At 39.1% G+C, this 17059-nt stretch overlaps 1 protein-coding gene across 3 annotated transcripts in view; it reads right to left on the minus strand.

The window, feature by feature from the left end:
* Nucleotides 1-2345: 2345 nt before the first annotated feature.
* The window catches only part of C1QTNF7 (C1q and TNF related 7), a 107074-nt gene continuing 92360 nt past the window's right edge, over nt 2346-17059 (minus strand). For all 3 annotated transcript variants that reach the window (XM_010358112.2, XM_030926326.1, XM_010358113.2), the window contains exons 2-3: nt 11899-12144; nt 2346-6272 (exon numbers count right to left, since the gene is read on the minus strand). In XM_010358112.2, the coding sequence (XP_010356414.1) occupies nt 5641-6272; nt 11899-12144 (878 nt within the window). In that variant the 3' untranslated portion in view covers nt 2346-5640. The remainder of the gene's footprint in view (nt 6273-11898; nt 12145-17059) is intronic.

Below are 17059 nucleotides of genomic sequence, written 5' to 3' on the forward strand. Positions count from 1 at the left end.
AAATAACTTGTCACTAATTAAGCCATCATAATTTTATTGAGCACATACTATAGCAGTCATCATATAGAGTCCTGGGATATAAAAATCTATAGGGCAAACAAGCTCTCCATCAGATGGACAAATACAAAAAATATATGAGCAAGGTGCCAGCATGGTGGTTAAGAGAGTGGGCTTTGGAGCTTCACTGCCTAGGGCTACTGTGCCACTTACTATTTACTCCACATATTTCATAACCTCTCTGCCTCTCAGTTTACCCATCTGCAAAATGAGGAGAATAATTGTTGTGAGGACTGTCTTAATCCATTTGAGCTACTATAACAAAATACCAAAAATTGCATAGATTATGACAGAAATTTATTTTACGGTTTTGGAGGCTGGAAAGTAAGATCAAGGTGCCAGCAGATTTGGTGCCTGGTGAGGGCCTGCTTCCCCATTCATAGATGGCCATCTTCTCACTGTGTCTTCGTGTGTTGAAAGGAGGTCTTTGGGTCCTTTTTTAAAAAAATAAGGGCAGGAGTCCCATTTATGAGGGTAGGTCCTTCATGACTTAATTGCTTCCCAAAGGTCCCACCTTCTGACACCATCCCACTGGCGATTAGGTTTCAACATATGACTTTTGAGGCTACACAAACATGCAGACCATAGCAAGGACCAAGTAAGCTGATATATGTAAACCACTCAAAAAGTGCCCAGTGAAAAAAGTGTTTGCTATTGCTACCATGACTATGCATTGGTTCCCAGATGGCAAGGAAAACACACGTGGTCATCTGTAATTCTCCTTAGGCACAGGGGAAGGGAAAGATTAGAGAAAAGAAAGTAACTTTTGAGCTGAACCTGAAAAGGTGAGGCACCCTAGGGCAAAGTACCCTAGAATTGCAGTTATCTGCATATTCTTGGATAATAATTGCATGTGGGTGACTTTTGAAGATGTGGCTGTAAAAGTTTGCAGAAGCTACATCCTCAAGGGCTCAATGCACCATGCTAAATGATGCTTTTATGAATGTTGGGTAGGATAACAGCTTTTCCAAGAGATCAAATAATAAAAGGGCTTAAGTAAAAACAGCATTTGACAGTTACCATAATTCAAAAGTCCAAGGGAAGAGCTGGCTATAGGTATGTCTGGATCGGGGTTGAGATGATCATTCCAAGAGCCATTTTCTCTCTTTGTCTCTCTGCTTCATCTGTGCATGGGTCTATTCTTGCATGGTATTATGCTCTGTGGTGGTAATGTAGCTGGTGGAGGTTCACAGGCTCAAGTCCAATGGAAAAGAAGGAGATTCTCTTCTATAGATGTCCCAGCAAAGTTTCATTGACTCTCACAGAGTCATCTGAATCAATTATTTTGGTGAGTGGGATGCTATAATCTGATTAATTAGGCTAGAGATTTACATACTGGAAGTGTCAATTCCACTGAGAAGCTCATAGACTTAGCATGTTAAGGAAGATGGTCCTTCAGAAGGAATTTAGGTATGGATACCAGAAAACAATATGAAATACACACCTGACGGCAAACCTATAGAAGTTCAAAACACCTTTTATAATGGAGGGGTTGGGAGGGTCATTGCTGTTCTTTAAGCTGGGAAACGGCATGCACATTTTCATTTTAAAAGGATATACTCAATCTAGTATGGAGGATGGATTGGAGGGTTGTGGTTGGAGGCAAAGGGCCAGTTACAACGTTTTTCACTGATTGAGGGAAGTGATGATGAATGTATGAATGACACCTTTCACACCGGGAATGGAAAGGTGCAGTGAATCAGATATATGCATTCAGTGGCTGGAACCATAAGAATTTTATGCTGGGCAAAATTCAGTAGGGAAGGGAGGGAAGACATTTAGCTTGCACCTTAGGGTTTTGGCTTTGGTGCAAGGTGGGTAATGATGCTATTTACTTAAAGTGGAGCTACACAGAGAGAGAGAGACAAAGAGAGAAGCCTAATGATGTGGTTTGGATGTTTTTGTTCCTTCCAAATTTCATGTTGATATATGACTCCCAATGTTGGAGGTGGGCCTAGTGGGAGGAATTTGGGTCATGGGGGTGGATCCCTCATGAATGGCTTGGTGCTGTCCTCATGCTAATGAGTTTATGTGAGATCAGGTTGCTTAAAAGTGTGTCACCTCCCCGCCCCACTCTCTTGATCCCTCCCTCATCATGTGATAGGATGGTGGCACCCTCTTCATCTTCCACCATGATTGGAAGCTTCCTGAGGCCACACCAGAAGCAGATGCTGGCACCATGCTGCTTGTATGGCCTGCAGAACTGTGAGCCAAAATAAACCTCTTTTCTTTATAAATTACCCAGCCTCAGGTATTCCTTTATAGCAATGCAAATGGACTTACCCAGCTCATATCTAAAATTTATTTACATTCATGATCTTTTACACAGAGTGGTAGAAAAAAAAGATATTTGGAGTTTGTGGAATCTATTTTTTATCATAAGCAACACTATTCACAATGATAAATGACCTGGAAATACCTTTGTGCATTCAGGGGCACAAAGAAACATTTGTGACCTGAAAATATGTAACACAGGCATATGCATTTTCATGTACACACAGTATTATATTAGCCTCATTATTTTCTTTTTTCTTTGTTTTTCCTATTTCTTCTCATCTGCTTTTTACTGCTGTTTTCTTTTTGTATCTTATTTATCTTCATAAGTGACTTTAAGCTCTTCCAGAACAAGATAGTATAGAGTCAATAAATATTGCTTAATACATACTCATTACAAGTTAGCCTTTACAAAGAACGATTAGAATGAGACTTGGAATTTTTTAAACCAAAATTGTTCTGCTACTTTCTTTTTACAAATATTTACAAATGTGGATAAACTATATCTGCTATTTTTTAAGAATAAAAGACACCTACATTTGTTTAAGATTTTATTCATTTAATACCAAAACAACTCGTCCTTTCTCATGTCAGTTCTCTGATCCCCTTTACCATCCCACCAGATATTTCAAAACGAAATTCATCTCTAGGCTTCGAACCAATTAAAGAAAATTCAGTTTTAAGCTACTCAAAATAGGCTTTATAATAAAAGAAACATTTAAAAGATAAGCAAGCAATGTCCAAAAAATGAATGCATTTGTGGATTACGATCAGAAGAAAATTTTAATCACAGTAATCTGTGGTTCATGACTGTCTGCAATAACTTCTCCATTTCCAATTTATCCAGCAAATCCTGTAGTCTTCAAAGGGCCCATATGTTCATTTTCCCCAAATTAGTTACTTCTGTTGGCTCTTTTTTATGCTTTATAACTTGGAATTCTATCTTTGGCTGTTATCTGTAAGCAGGTGACTACCTCAAACCACCTTTGCTCTCTCCTTTTTTTCTAATATTCATTGTTCTTGGTCTCCTGTACACATGTCCTGACTCAGAAAGAGAGCAATAAGTGCACAAATATGGCAGGCAGATGAAGACAGTGAAAGCAAAATAGGGTTGAAAGACAGGAAAAGTTAGCCTTCCCCTTACACACAACTGCTAGATGATTGCAACTTTCATCTGTGTTAATGGCAGTATCCAGCTCTGAAATACACAGGGTCTCCACACTTTCTTATGAATAAACTCTCCAATTCTCAGGCTGGGTTTCAAAGCTCTTACAAATATGGTCCATTGATTCTGCTTCTGGGTCTCTGTTCTCACTTCATCCCCATCATTACCTCTGTCTCAAGTGTGCTTTCCCCCAACTTGTGCCACTCCAAGTGTCACCCATCACATAAGGTCCAGTGAACAGAGAGGTTTTCCCTATCCCTTCTCTGTCACATCCTAATTTGGAAGTAAACATTTCCTCTTCTTTCACAGTATTTCGCCCTTATTTCCAGCCTGCAACTTAGCATATTTTATCATTTTCTCTTCCAAAATTATAGATATTTTGTGTGTGTGCATGCCATTTCCTTTCTTGTATCCTTGGCAATTTACTAGTCAGAGTTGGCTCCTGCACCGTCTGGGAGGTGAGGAGCACCTCTGCCCGGCCATCCCTCTGTCTGTGAAGTGAGAAGCAACTTTGTCCGGCTGCCATGCAACCCTCCAGGTGTGAAGTGGCAGCCTTGTGTGTGATGTTTCTACCCTCCCCAAGTTTGCATTTTCGACAGTAAAATTTACTTTTAAATTACAAAATTTAAATTGGGGAAGATTAAAAAAAAGAAATTTACCAGTCAGGGCTATACTATTAATATATTAATCTTAATACTCTTCTGTCTTCACAGAATCTAGCATGGTGATTCAAACTTAAGAGGTATGAAAACTATAAGTCAATGAGCAGAGAAAGGAATACATAGGAGGATTGGAAGTTACCAAAAGGGAGGGATGAAGGAAATACTATTACCATAAACCATGGGAACAATAGATCAGACAGAAACATGGAAGAGAATAATTGAAGAATTGCAGTTCAGTGAAGAACAAGGTGCTGACACAAGCAAGAGTGGGACTAAGGGAGGTGTGAGACTTGGAAGGTATGTCTATTTACTCAGACATTTGGTCTCTCTCCCTCCTTCTCCTGTTCATTGCTCTCATCAGCTTACTCATAAATCAGTGAACATATGCCTTGCTTTATTTGAGCTAAATACCTAGCAGATCCATGAGAAGCAATGTCTTACCACAATGTAAAGTGGTGCCCATATTTATGAGAAAGCTATTAGGACAAATATTTGTCTTGGGAAACTATCACACTAAAGGATTTACAAGAATCACCTGCTGACTATTTCTCTTCATTTCAGTCTTCATTTTTATCACCTCTGCCAGGCGTCCTCTGTCTCTAGATTTTTCACCCCTTTGCTGTTGAGAATACGAATAATGCATTGAGGGTGCAAAGAGAATGCAATGCTGAATTCCTCATTCTCTTTGCATCCATCACACTCACTTAAACACATACACCTTGGAATGATTAGTGTTTTTCCATGTGTAAAAGCTTCTCTGGACCCCAGCCTCAGGAATAGCAGACGCTGTGTGCTTTTAGCATCAAATCCATCTGTTTGCTATGCTGCTCATCACACTGAATTGTGATCGTTTGATCACCACACACTAGCCCGTAGGTAGGGGCTTTGTCTTAACTCATTATTAAATCTGATTCAGTGCCACAGTGTCTGGCCCTTACAGGCTCGTTAAAGGGTTGTTGAGTGAATATATACAAACATGAAGGAATAAATAATAAAACAAAAGATATTTGTCATTTCTCTGTAGCTTGCTCGAAAAATAGTTAGCATCTCTTACCTTTGGTTTTTGACTTACTATATAGCCTTTCGAGAATTGTCAAAGATTTTGGGATGTTATGTTATGTTTCTCTTAAATAACAGACTAAAATATATTTTTGAAGATTTAATGAGGCAGTATTATTGCCAACTGGTTTTGTCACTCAGCGCATTTAATAGAAAATTTGTTAACATTGTCTTTAATTTGCTTAAATATTTATGAACATTGCTTTCAAGAGAATTTATATCTGGGGCTATTCTTTAATATAATTCATTTTGTTGTGGTTTCAACTTTTCTGTGTTTCATCTTGTTTTGATAAATTCTGCTGGAATTGTCTTTAAATGCTTTAGAATCTGAGTGGGAGTCTCTTTGGATCCCATTCCTACTTGTTCCACCTTCTGGAACCCCAGATTCAATCAGAGTGTCTACCACAGGGATCTTGGTCCTGATCACAATTCGTCATCTTCTGATATGGAATCTAGATAATCCGTGTCAACGTATAAGAGAAACCCGGAGAATAAGCTGTCTGCCCAACCTGGGTCTGAGAAGAGGCCATTCTGGTCTGTGAAGAAGATCTCCAGCCAGACTTCATCTTCTGGCTGCAGATAGATGACTGTAGACCCGGAAGCCACATCATGGTTTCCTGTGTTGGCATCGAAGGTCTTTATCCGGTACTGCCCATTGTGTACCAGTCCGATTGCCAGATGCTTATTAGCCAATGTGATATCATAAGAAAAGTAATAGATCCCTGGGAAAGCACAGATGAACTTCCCTGTGGCAGGGTTGTAGTGCTCTCCCTCATTGAAGAGGACCTTGTTAAATATAATAGGTAGTCTTTCTTCTGGGTAGCTGGTTGTGATGCCAACAGAAAAGGCGGATTTGAGCACGATGCTTCCACATCTGCAAACTCCAGGCAGCCCTGGGTCCCCTTGTTGTCCTCTGTCTCCCTTTGGTCCAGGAGGACCAACTGGACCTACTTCTCCTTTCTCTCCCTCTGGTCCCATGGGTCCTTTCTTCCCAGTCTCTCCTTGGTCCCCTTTCTCACCGGCAAGACCCAGTGGTCCAGTCTTACCTCTCAAACCTTCAAAAAGAGTATATAGTTTGATTAATAGTTCCTCGAAAGATATAATCACAAACAATATACCTACATGGTCCCAGCACATCCCAACTTTGTCTTTTCAGGCAACCTTTAACAGTGTACTACTAAATAATAAACTTTTTTTTTTTTTTTTTTTTTTTTTTTTTGATATGGAGTCTCACTGTCACCAGGGCTGGAGTGCAGTGGCGTGATCTCAGATCACTGCAACCTCCACCTCCCGGGTTCAAGCGATTCTCATGCCTCAGCCTCCCAAGTAGCTGGGATTATAGGCACCTGCCACTACGCTCATCTAATTTTTTGTATTTTTAGTACAGACTGGGTTTCACCATGTGGCCAGGCTGGTCTCGAACTCCTGACCTCAGGTGATCCACCCGCCTCGTCTCCCAAAGTGCTGAGATTTGGGAGGCCTGGGCCACCATGCCCGGCCAGCAGGAGCATAAATTCGAAAGTGCATCTGGCACATAGTGAGGGCTCAACATGCTGCAATAACCAAAAAACAATGACTGCCACCACCATGCGGTAGCTTTTTTTGTGAGGAGAAAACTGAGTCCCAGATAGGTAAAAAAAGCTTGCTTCGGGGGTGGGTGCAGTGGCTCACACCTGTAATCGCAGCACTTTGGGAGGCCGAGGCGGGCGGATGCCGAGGTCCGGAGATCAAGACCATCCTGGCTAACACGGTGAAACTCTGTCTCTACTAAAAATACAAAAATTAGCCAGATGTGGTCGTGCACGCCTGTAGTCCCAGATACTTAGGAGGCTGAGGCAGCAGAATCGCTTGAACCCGGGAAGTGGAGGTTGCAGCGAGCAGAGATTGCGCCACTGTACATCAGCCCGGGTGACAGTGCGAGACTCAGTCTCAAAAAAAAAAAAAAAAAAAAAAAAAAAAAAAAAAAAAAATCCTTCTGTATCTGTGCTAGGACTAGAATCCAAGCCTTCTTAGTTGAATGATGTTTCCTGTTCATCAAAATGCCTTTTACCTTTGGGGCTGGAGTCAAGAATCTTAAATAGTGTTTGGCTCTGTCACTAAACGGTTGTATCATTTTAGTTAAGTCCCTTCATTTTTCTGAGTCTCTTTATATACAGAAAAGACATAATTGCTATGAAAGAATTTTCACAAAATCCAAATCACCATACGGGAATATTTTCTGTGTGTCTAAATCTTTATATGTGCAGACCAACTGTAGGCTAAATACAGAAAAATGGTGATCCTGGTTGAAGGAAATAAGCAAAATCAATTTAATTTATATAAATGGTTTAAAATTTAAATAGATTATGTATATAACACATTATATATACAATATTTTATGTATATAAAATCTATATAAGACATTGATTTTGTATGTGACATTGATGTTTTATATATAAAATAGATTATATATAAGACGTTGATTCATATATGACATTGACATTTTACATATAAGGCATTGTTATAGATATAAAAAAGCAATGATTTTATATATATAACATATATATAATATAATATATTGAATATAGTTTACATTTCATATTTAATATCTACCATAACCCTATTAGCAATAATGATAATCAGCAATAAAATTAATGTTACAAATGAAAAAAATAAGATTCAAAACCAAAATGACTTTTCTAACCTGAGATTATTTAAATACAATATACACACATAAGGATACATAACAGCTCAGAAAGAAAAGTGTAATAAATGTAATATTATATATAACATATATAATATATATACTATATAAGCCAATGTGATATCATAAGAAAAATAATAGATCCCTGGGAAAGCACAGATGAACCTCCCTGTGGCAGGGTTGTAGTGCTCTTCCTCATTGAAGAGGACCTTGTTAAATGTAATAGGTAGTCTTTCTTCTGGGTGACTGGTTGTGATGCCATTATATAATATAATATATGTAATAGATGTTACATATAATATAACATATTGCTGATGAATTGTGTAGTTTTACTTTACCTATGTATTTATTCTTGAGAACTTTTATTAAGCCAAACCTAAATTTAAATTTTTGGCAAGTCATTTCTTCTCTGGGTTTTAAATGCTCCATTTGTAATAAGGGGAGATTGGATCTAAGTCCAATCCAAACTTACTGGGCAAAGCAGCAAACAGACCTGGGATAAAAACCCAGTTCAGCCATGGATTAGTTAGGTGAATTTTAAGAAAGGGCTTGATCTCTCTGGCTTTAGTTTCTCAGTCCTTGAAATGAAGGTGTTGGACTAGATCGTTTGAGGTCTCACCCTCTTGAAAATTCCTTGAGACCAAATCATACATTTTGGGATGCAATTTTACAATGCTGTCCACAAAAATGCCTTCACAGCCTGAAAGTTTGGATTTTCTAGAATAACGTTTGTTTGAGATGCTGAATTGGGTGATAGATAATCATGGACTAGCTATAATAATGTATAGTTATTCTTCCTGTTTGTATGAAGAATTTGCTCGCGTGCTTAGGTTCCACACATTAAGAATGGAAAGAAGGGATGAGTCATTGTCCTTCTCCCTATTTAGTCAGATGTATGCTTGGGTAGAGTGGAGGATTATGGGGGTAAGGGTTAGTCTATGTTTAGGTATTGAAACTAGATCAGAAAGGATTTCTTTATAGTTCTCCATGAAATGGGTCTACCTAGATTTCTTCTTCCTTACCATTTCTTCCTTCCATCCATCCATTCATTCATTCTATCCTTCCATCCATCTATCCATGGATCTATGCATATATACATGCATCCAAGTAAACCATCTAACATTAATTGACCATCTACTACATACCAGTCATGGACTAGGGGCTAAGTGAAACATGGGCATGAAAGACATCTGCCCGACCCTCAAATTAGCTGTTATTACTTATGACCTTGGACCTGCAAATATGGGCCATAGTTAAATTCACAAATACCTAAATCCATATGATAAACTGGAATGAATGATCTTTTTCATGAGGTTATTCTAGTGTTATCTGAAGATTTTTATATGGATAGGTACCCAGATTAAATTAAATGCTAATATTATGCTACAGTAATCATTGCAACAGACCAGTGAGGGAGACAGATATTTTAATAGAAAATTTATAACTTAGTGTAATAAACTATGCATTTCTCATTTAGGATAGGGAAGTTGGACCAAAATTATGCTTGACTGGACATGGTTGGGTTGGATGTGGTGAGGGTATTCACTAAGAGCACGTGAATGAGAAGGCACTTGTAGTGTCATTAAAGGGGAAACAGGGAGCAGGCACTCCCAGCCAGGTTGTGGCCAGTTACAGCCATATTAAAAACACATCCCCAAATCTCCCAGTCTCTTCCTGTAGTTTATAAGTGAGGTACATCTCTCTTCATCAATCATATAGTCATTCCTACCTTTTCTTTCTGAGCTGTTATATATCCTTATGTGTGTATATTGTATTTAAATAATCTCAGGTTAGGAAAGTCATTTTGGTTTTGTATCTTATTTTTTTCATTTGTAACATTAATTTTATTGCTGATTATCATTATTGCTAATAGGGTTATAGTAGATATTAAATATGAAATGTAAAGGTCCTAGTAAGTTCTTAGTAAATGGTTTTTATGATGATGTATTTTAATTATGTCTGTATATATTGGCCTCCCCCACATGAATGTCTGCTTATCAATGTAAGAACAATGTCTTATGGTTGCGTTCCCGGTGTCTAGAACAGTGTTCTCAACCAGGTGCAATTTTGCACTGTCCATCTTTCTACCCAGTGGATAGCTGGCTACATACAGAAAAATTTTGATTGTCAGTTTGGAGAGGAGTGCCACTAGCGTCTAGTGGAATGCTATTGAACATCCTACAATGCACAGAATAGTGACTCCATGGTAAATCATTATTCTACCCCAGTTCTTATTAGTGTAGAGGTTGAGAAACACTGGAAGTATAATATTGGATAGTAATAGGTGCACAGAAATATTATTGAATGAATAATGCCTGGATGCATGGATGAATGAATGGATCTATGAATGTGGTGGTATAGCTGGCCTCATATATGGTTAAAACGGTAGCAGTTCTGAACATTTAATTTAATCTGAATGCATATCCACATATACGTCTTTAACATTAGAACTACCTCATGCAATGAATTACCAGTGTCTAGTTAATTATATGACTTTGGCTAGTCACAAGTTTAGCTGTGACTCATATTTGCAGATCAAAATTTAATAAGTTATAACATTTCCTGAGTTTTTATCACATGGCAGTTATCCTGTGGAGGGTTTTGCACGTATTCTTGCCATTAAACTTAACAATCACCCTTATTACCACCAACTTACAAATGAGGAAACTGAGCCTCAAAGAGAATATGTGTCCAAGGATACTAGATTAGTCATTGAAAGAGCTAAGATCTGAGCCAAAGTCTTTCTGACTCCAATGTTTGTATAGCCACTACGTTATTGCTTCCAGACCCAGTAAACAAAAAGCAATATATCACTATAATCCTGGTGTTATTATAGGATTTCAAGAATATTCATAATTATGACTCAGTGTAACTTGTATTCACAGGTGTTACCTTACAGATGTCTTTGAAAACTTACATTTTAGCTCCAAATTAAAGCTTCTTATCTGATGTTGAAGTTTTCCCTAAAGGTTCTTTATCTATTATTGCACAATGTTCATAGATTTGATAATTGATTTGCCAAATATTATCCACATGGCAAATTCACAAATGAATTATTATCCAATAATCTGAATATATATTATGATTTTGTTTTACAGAACTCAGTAAATCAAGAGTGATGGTTGGAGATACATAGAATTTTTTCCTTCCTATCTTTTGTCCCAACTTTTATGCTCAGCAACTTGTCTTGAAAGATTGATTCCAAATCCCTTCCTCTTTTAGAGTTAACACAGCCTGTCTAGAATTTCAATTCTGTTTACTCTGAAGGACTGAAAAATCTGGCAAGCTTCCTGGACCAACTTATTTTGGGGGGAAACAAAGTGAAAATTACTCAAGGACTATTGGGCAATTATGTTGCTGTAAAGAGCTGTAAAAATCTACTTTTTAGCTGCTATGTGTCCGGTGGGAAAGTGATGAGCTAGGAAAGGTAGGCTTTACAGTGCTATTGTCACTTCATCTGTGAAAAATAAAATTTAGAAGCCCTTTATGTATCTTTGTTCAGGATATTCATGCTGAGCAGGATGGCATCCGTGCATCTGCTTCCTGGTTTTTGCCTCTGCTTAGTCTGTCCATTTCCCCTTCTGTCCATCTGTCTGTCCATCCATGTGCTTGCACATCCAGCCATTGCCTGCTGGCTGCAATAGCCCAGTACTTCTGGGCATCAGATGTTTGAGTCCACCTCTGGCAGCTACTGGCAGTGCATGTCCACTCCGGTCCATTCTCAGTAATTCATTTAATCATGCTGTGGCTCAATTTTCTCATCTATAGGATGGGATAGTGTTCAGCTGAAAGAGTTGACATTACAGTGAAATAAGGATGCAGGTACAGAGTTTAGGGAAGCATCTGAAGCCTAGTAAGGGCTCAGTGAATTGTTATGATTAATGAAAGTAGAGAAGGGGTTTAAGGAACAATTCCCATTAGAAAAAGTAACAAAGAAAGGGGAACAGTTTTAAGGTGGGGGTGAAGGAGGATGTTTTATGCAACCTCTCATTCATTACCTGCAGTTCCCTTTTCACCTTTCTCTCCTTTCCTGCCGTCTCTACCATCTCTTCCTGGAAGGCCGATGCGACCATGGGGACCAGGGGAACCATTTGCTCCAGGGGGCCCTGGAGGTCCAGGCAAGCCAGGAATGCTGCAGATATACCTGGGGGAGTAGTTCTCTCCTTTCAACTGATTACCCCGGGGTTGTCCACTGGCACAAATGGCAAAACTTGTAACATAGAGCAAGACAAACATCTTTGGCTCTGGAAGAGAAACATATGGACATAAATGAACTTTCTGTATGGGGAGAGGGGTGGTTTGGCATGATTAAATCAGTGTGAACTGATGTGCATTTGCAACAATTCACTCCAGTGTTCATCTTTCCACACATGTAAAACCCCGTTTACCTTCATAATTCCATTGAAAATTATTAACATATAATTGATATAGAATCCTCAGTGCCCTACACAGGAGTTGGTGCAGATGAAGAATTGGTTAAACACATTTCAAAATAAATCACTGCATTTATTCTTCAGAAATCAATGATGGACTTAAAAATGGCATTTTCTTTTCGGAAAAAGTAGTGCATTTTTTTTTTTTTTTTTTTGAGATGGAGTCTCGCTCTGTCACCCGGGCTGGAGTGCAGTGGCCGGATCTCAGCTCACTGCAAGCTCCGCCTCTCGGGTTTACGCCATTCTCCTGCCTCAGCCTCCCGAGTAGCTGGGACTACAGGCGCCCGCCACCTCGCCCGGCTAGTTTTTTGTATTTTTTAGTAGAGACGGGGTTTCACCATGTTCGCTAGGATGGTCTCGATCTCCTGACCTCGTGATCTGCCCGTCTCGGCCTCCCAAAGTGCTGGGATTACAGGCTTGAGCCACCGCGCCCGACCAGTAGTGCATTTTTTAAAGAATAAAATTTAGATCTGGCAATGAAACAGATAAACATCAACATTTTTTTACCACCTTGAGATTTACATTTTAGTATATATATCCTTCCAGTCTCTTTGGTCTATACTATGGAGAAAGTGATACCATGCCATTTCTATACTTCTTTAACTTCTTTCACTTGACAATGTATCATGAACGCCTTCTCATGTCAAAATTATGTGTAACATTAAAAAATAATTGCTTTTGTCTCTACTATCTTTTATGTACAGAACCCCCATTATAGATATTTAGGTTGTTTCCAAAGTTCTCCCAATATAAACATCATGCTAGATATCATTCTAGCTAATCTTTGCATGCACCCGTGATTGTTTTCTTAGAATTTATGGACTATTGAAAGCTGGAGAAAAGAGGAGGCATTTTCAGGAAAACCATGTTTTTCACTTGGTAATCATGTGTAATGCCAATTAGTGTTAATTGGAGTACTGTGCATGTCCTGAGGGGAGTCTCAAACTTTAATTTAAAATCTGCAGGATGTAATGCCGTGGTGTCCCATTAAGCTGTTAGCACTGGGGCTCAATTAAAGAGCTGTGTGAAATTAAGCCACACATGGCTCACATGCTCCAAGTGAAGCAGGCAGTAGGTCTCTTCAATTCTGATCTAATAGGACTTGGGCCCCAACCCTACTCCCCCACAAAGCCTAGAAGCTGAGAATGATGGGCCATTTATTAGTAGGCACTTTGGCATATAGGCTGAAAGTGAGATGGAGAGTGGTATAGATTGGGGATACCTGATTTTTTAGGCTAAATGCTCCTTAGGATTAGCAGTTTTTTAAAGGGAAGAATATATACAGGTGGTTCTGGGGTCATGTAAATGAGTTGTGTTTGGATGATTGGACCTGTGCTTTAACAAGAAATCTACATAGTGCTTAACCTGGTGTATACTCTCCCAAAGGAAATAATCACAAAACGTGGGGAAAGCAATCAGAAGAAATTTCTTTTGTTTTTTGACAGCCATGTAAGAAAATTGACCAGGCACACATCACCATTTTTGTGGTACCCAGGGGGAAATTGCAACATCTTGGAATTAGACCCAGAAATTTGCCAGAGCATAGGAATGACAAACTAAGAAAAACACAGTGTGCACATGTGATTTTGAAGTAAGCCTGATTCCTAGAAATCTTATTAGTGAAAAACCAAAGCAACTTATCCGAATTCAGGCTCTGTAACTTTGACTAAATCTCAGTGTTACTAGTTAAAAAAAAAGCAAGGAGAACATTTTTGCCATGCCCTGTGTGGTAGACTTGTCATACAGCACAAATCCAAAATTATTGATTCTATTGCTCAACTGGGATTAAGGCACTTTCTGACAAGCCCAGTGCATTTAATACAGGCCTTCCAAAGGAGCTGCAGATAAAAAAAAAAAAAAAAAAAAAAAAAATATATATATATATATATATATATATATATATGGAAAGAACATTCTGTTCACATCCTCTGCCACGGTCAGAACAAGAGAACAAGATGCATTGATTAAATTAGCAGTTCCCTCTCCCTTGCGAAAGGCTGATTAGAGGAGGCTTTCGGAAGGAATGAGAAAGTGGCCCTGTCTGGGGCTTCATTTTTAAAATGTGGGGGAAGCAAGGCTAATCTGAGGAGCTCTAAAGCGCTTCCTCAGGGGGTCACCTTTCTGGAACTTGCCAAGCTCTTTGGGGCCTGGAATCACAGTGGGCTACCTGCCGAGGAGGCCTCCTGGAGATGCAGGCTGTCCTGTGATTACTGGTGATATGTGTTCTGGCGTATTTGTCTGCTACTTGTGTCTTGAAATTTAGAATCATTTCCCATAGAATTGTTGCAATTTGACAGGAAGAGACAATGGGCTAGAGTAAGCCCAATCTTAAGTTCTTGTCTTGTTACCATTTAAAATGGACATTTAATTTTTCAAATTGCTGTTGGTGCCTAATCACTTAAGTTATTACTTTATTCTGTTTTCTTTAAATAATTTTAATACATATCCTGGGAGGGAACATGTTCAAGTACATCATGTTTTTGCTGTGGTGATACATGATGCAGGCCTGGAGCATGCAGGGCCCATTATGCTGTGGTGATGGAGCAGGACAGCAGTAAAATCACCTCCCTTCCCAGAAAAATGAATGCACTCCCCTCCCCAGAAAAAAAAAAAAGCTGGGTATGGTGGCTCACATCTGTAATCCCAGTATTTTGGGAGGCTGAGGTGGAAGGATTACTTGAGCCCAGGAATTTGAGAGGAGCCTGGGCAACATAGCAAGACCCCATCTCCACCAAAACAATAAAAGTTTATAGAAGATAGTCATAATGAGGCTTTTAACTAGACATGGGGTGCAAGGGTATAGGCTGAGGCCAGAGTTGCTTTCAGGAAGGACCTGAAAGCATCTGCAGAAAAGTTGATTTGGACAGTGGCTTCTCAGACACGGTGATGCAGGTGTGAAAGCACAACTATGTCAATAGTCATAGGAACAGTCTGTGAAGAAGAGTGTGGTAAGGGTCTAGTTGATGGTGGACAAAGGAAGCAGAAATTTTAAAGATGTGATTGGAAGAAAGGATATTCAGTATTGCCAATAGCCAGGCAAAAAGGCACTCAAAGAAGGAATACATTCAAACAATGGAAACAGATTTATTCATTGAATAAATGGATCGCTTTCATGACAAATGCACGACAATACTACTGCCTGTACAGGAGTCTAAATGCTTCAAGCATTCCAATTAAAACTTTTAAAAAGGCACTCAAAGTGATTATTCCATAAAAATATTTATCAGAATTGAGGAACAGACTGGGCGTGGTCGCTCATGCCTGTAATCCCAGCGCTTTGGGTGACCAAGGTGGGAGGATCACTCGAAGTTAAGAGTTCAAGATCAGCCTGGCCAATATGGTGAAACCTGCCTCTACTAAAAATACAAAAAGTAGCCCTGCATGGTGGCGTGCACTTGTAATTTCAGCTCCTCGAGAGGCTGAGGCAGGAGAATCACTTGAACTCTAGAGGTGGAAGTTGCAGTGAGCCGAGATTGTGCTGCTGCACTCCAGCCTGAGGAACAGAGCCAGACCCTGTCTCAAAAAACAAAAATAATTGAGGAACAATGTGTTGTGGTGCCTGATGCATGCTAGTGGCATGATGGTGACTGGTCAGTCAAATATTGGGACTCAGTTGATGCAAGAAGACCACAGGGTGTGGATTATAATGGAAAAATCACAGTGGCATCACGCTGTTTGGTTCTTCATTGCACTTACGGGCCCAAAGCTTCATGTTACATGGTGCGATGGTCTACAAGGCCCTCCTTATTTCCCTGACTTCATCTTCATCTTCTAGTCTCCTCACTTTGTCACTTCCAGTCACACTGGATTCCTTGGTGCTCCTCAAAGACACTAGTTATGCCCCGCCTTAGGGTCTCACGTGTCTCTTCACATTGTTTAAATCCCCCTTCACCAAGATGTCCATATAGCTTACTTTTTCATCTCCCTCTTCACATTTTTGCTTAAATGTTATCTTGTCATTAAGTTCAACCCTTATCACCATGCTTAACACTGCAATCTGCCTTCTTCTGCCCATGACCTTCCTTTTATCTGCTCTACATTTTTCTATTCTCTATTGTACTTTTCACCTCTAACTGAGTAGCTAATTCCTATCTTTATTTTATATCTACATTTTCCCTGATAGAATGTAAGCTACATGAGGGCAGGGATCTTTGTTGAAATCATGTATGTGTAGAGCTGTCTTGTCCTTTTTAATTTAATGGCTAAAAAATCCATCATATAGATGTGTTTGTAATATTTAACCAGTTTCCTACTGATGGGTATTTGGACTATTTTCTTTCCTTTGCTCTTATAAGCAATGGTGCAATGAATCTATCTATCTATCTATCTATCTATCTATCTATCTATCTATCTATCTATCTATCTATCTACAAATGGCTTATGACATGAGCAGCAAATAATTTCCCCCAGTTTGTCCTTTGTCTTTCCTCATGTATTTTAAAATATTTTTACCATGAAACTATTTTTTGAGGTTCAATTTATTGTGTTTAGAAGGCCTTCACCACTTTAAGGTCCTGAAAAGAATCCTTGTGCTTTTCTTTCAATTTTTGTTTCATTTTTTTCACATTTAAAAATTTGTTCCATCAGAATGTTTCTGATAAAAAGTGTGAGGTAGGGATACAACTTTATATTTTCAACTCCTTGTATTGAATAATCCACTCTTTACTCATTCCCCCCACTGCCTTGCAGTGAACTTGGTTATTTTGACTGGGAATAAAACATGTGG

This window comes from Rhinopithecus roxellana, chromosome 2 (assembly GCF_007565055.1).
Source record: "Rhinopithecus roxellana isolate Shanxi Qingling chromosome 2, ASM756505v1, whole genome shotgun sequence".
Classification (NCBI taxonomy): domain Eukaryota; kingdom Metazoa; phylum Chordata; class Mammalia; order Primates; family Cercopithecidae; genus Rhinopithecus; species Rhinopithecus roxellana.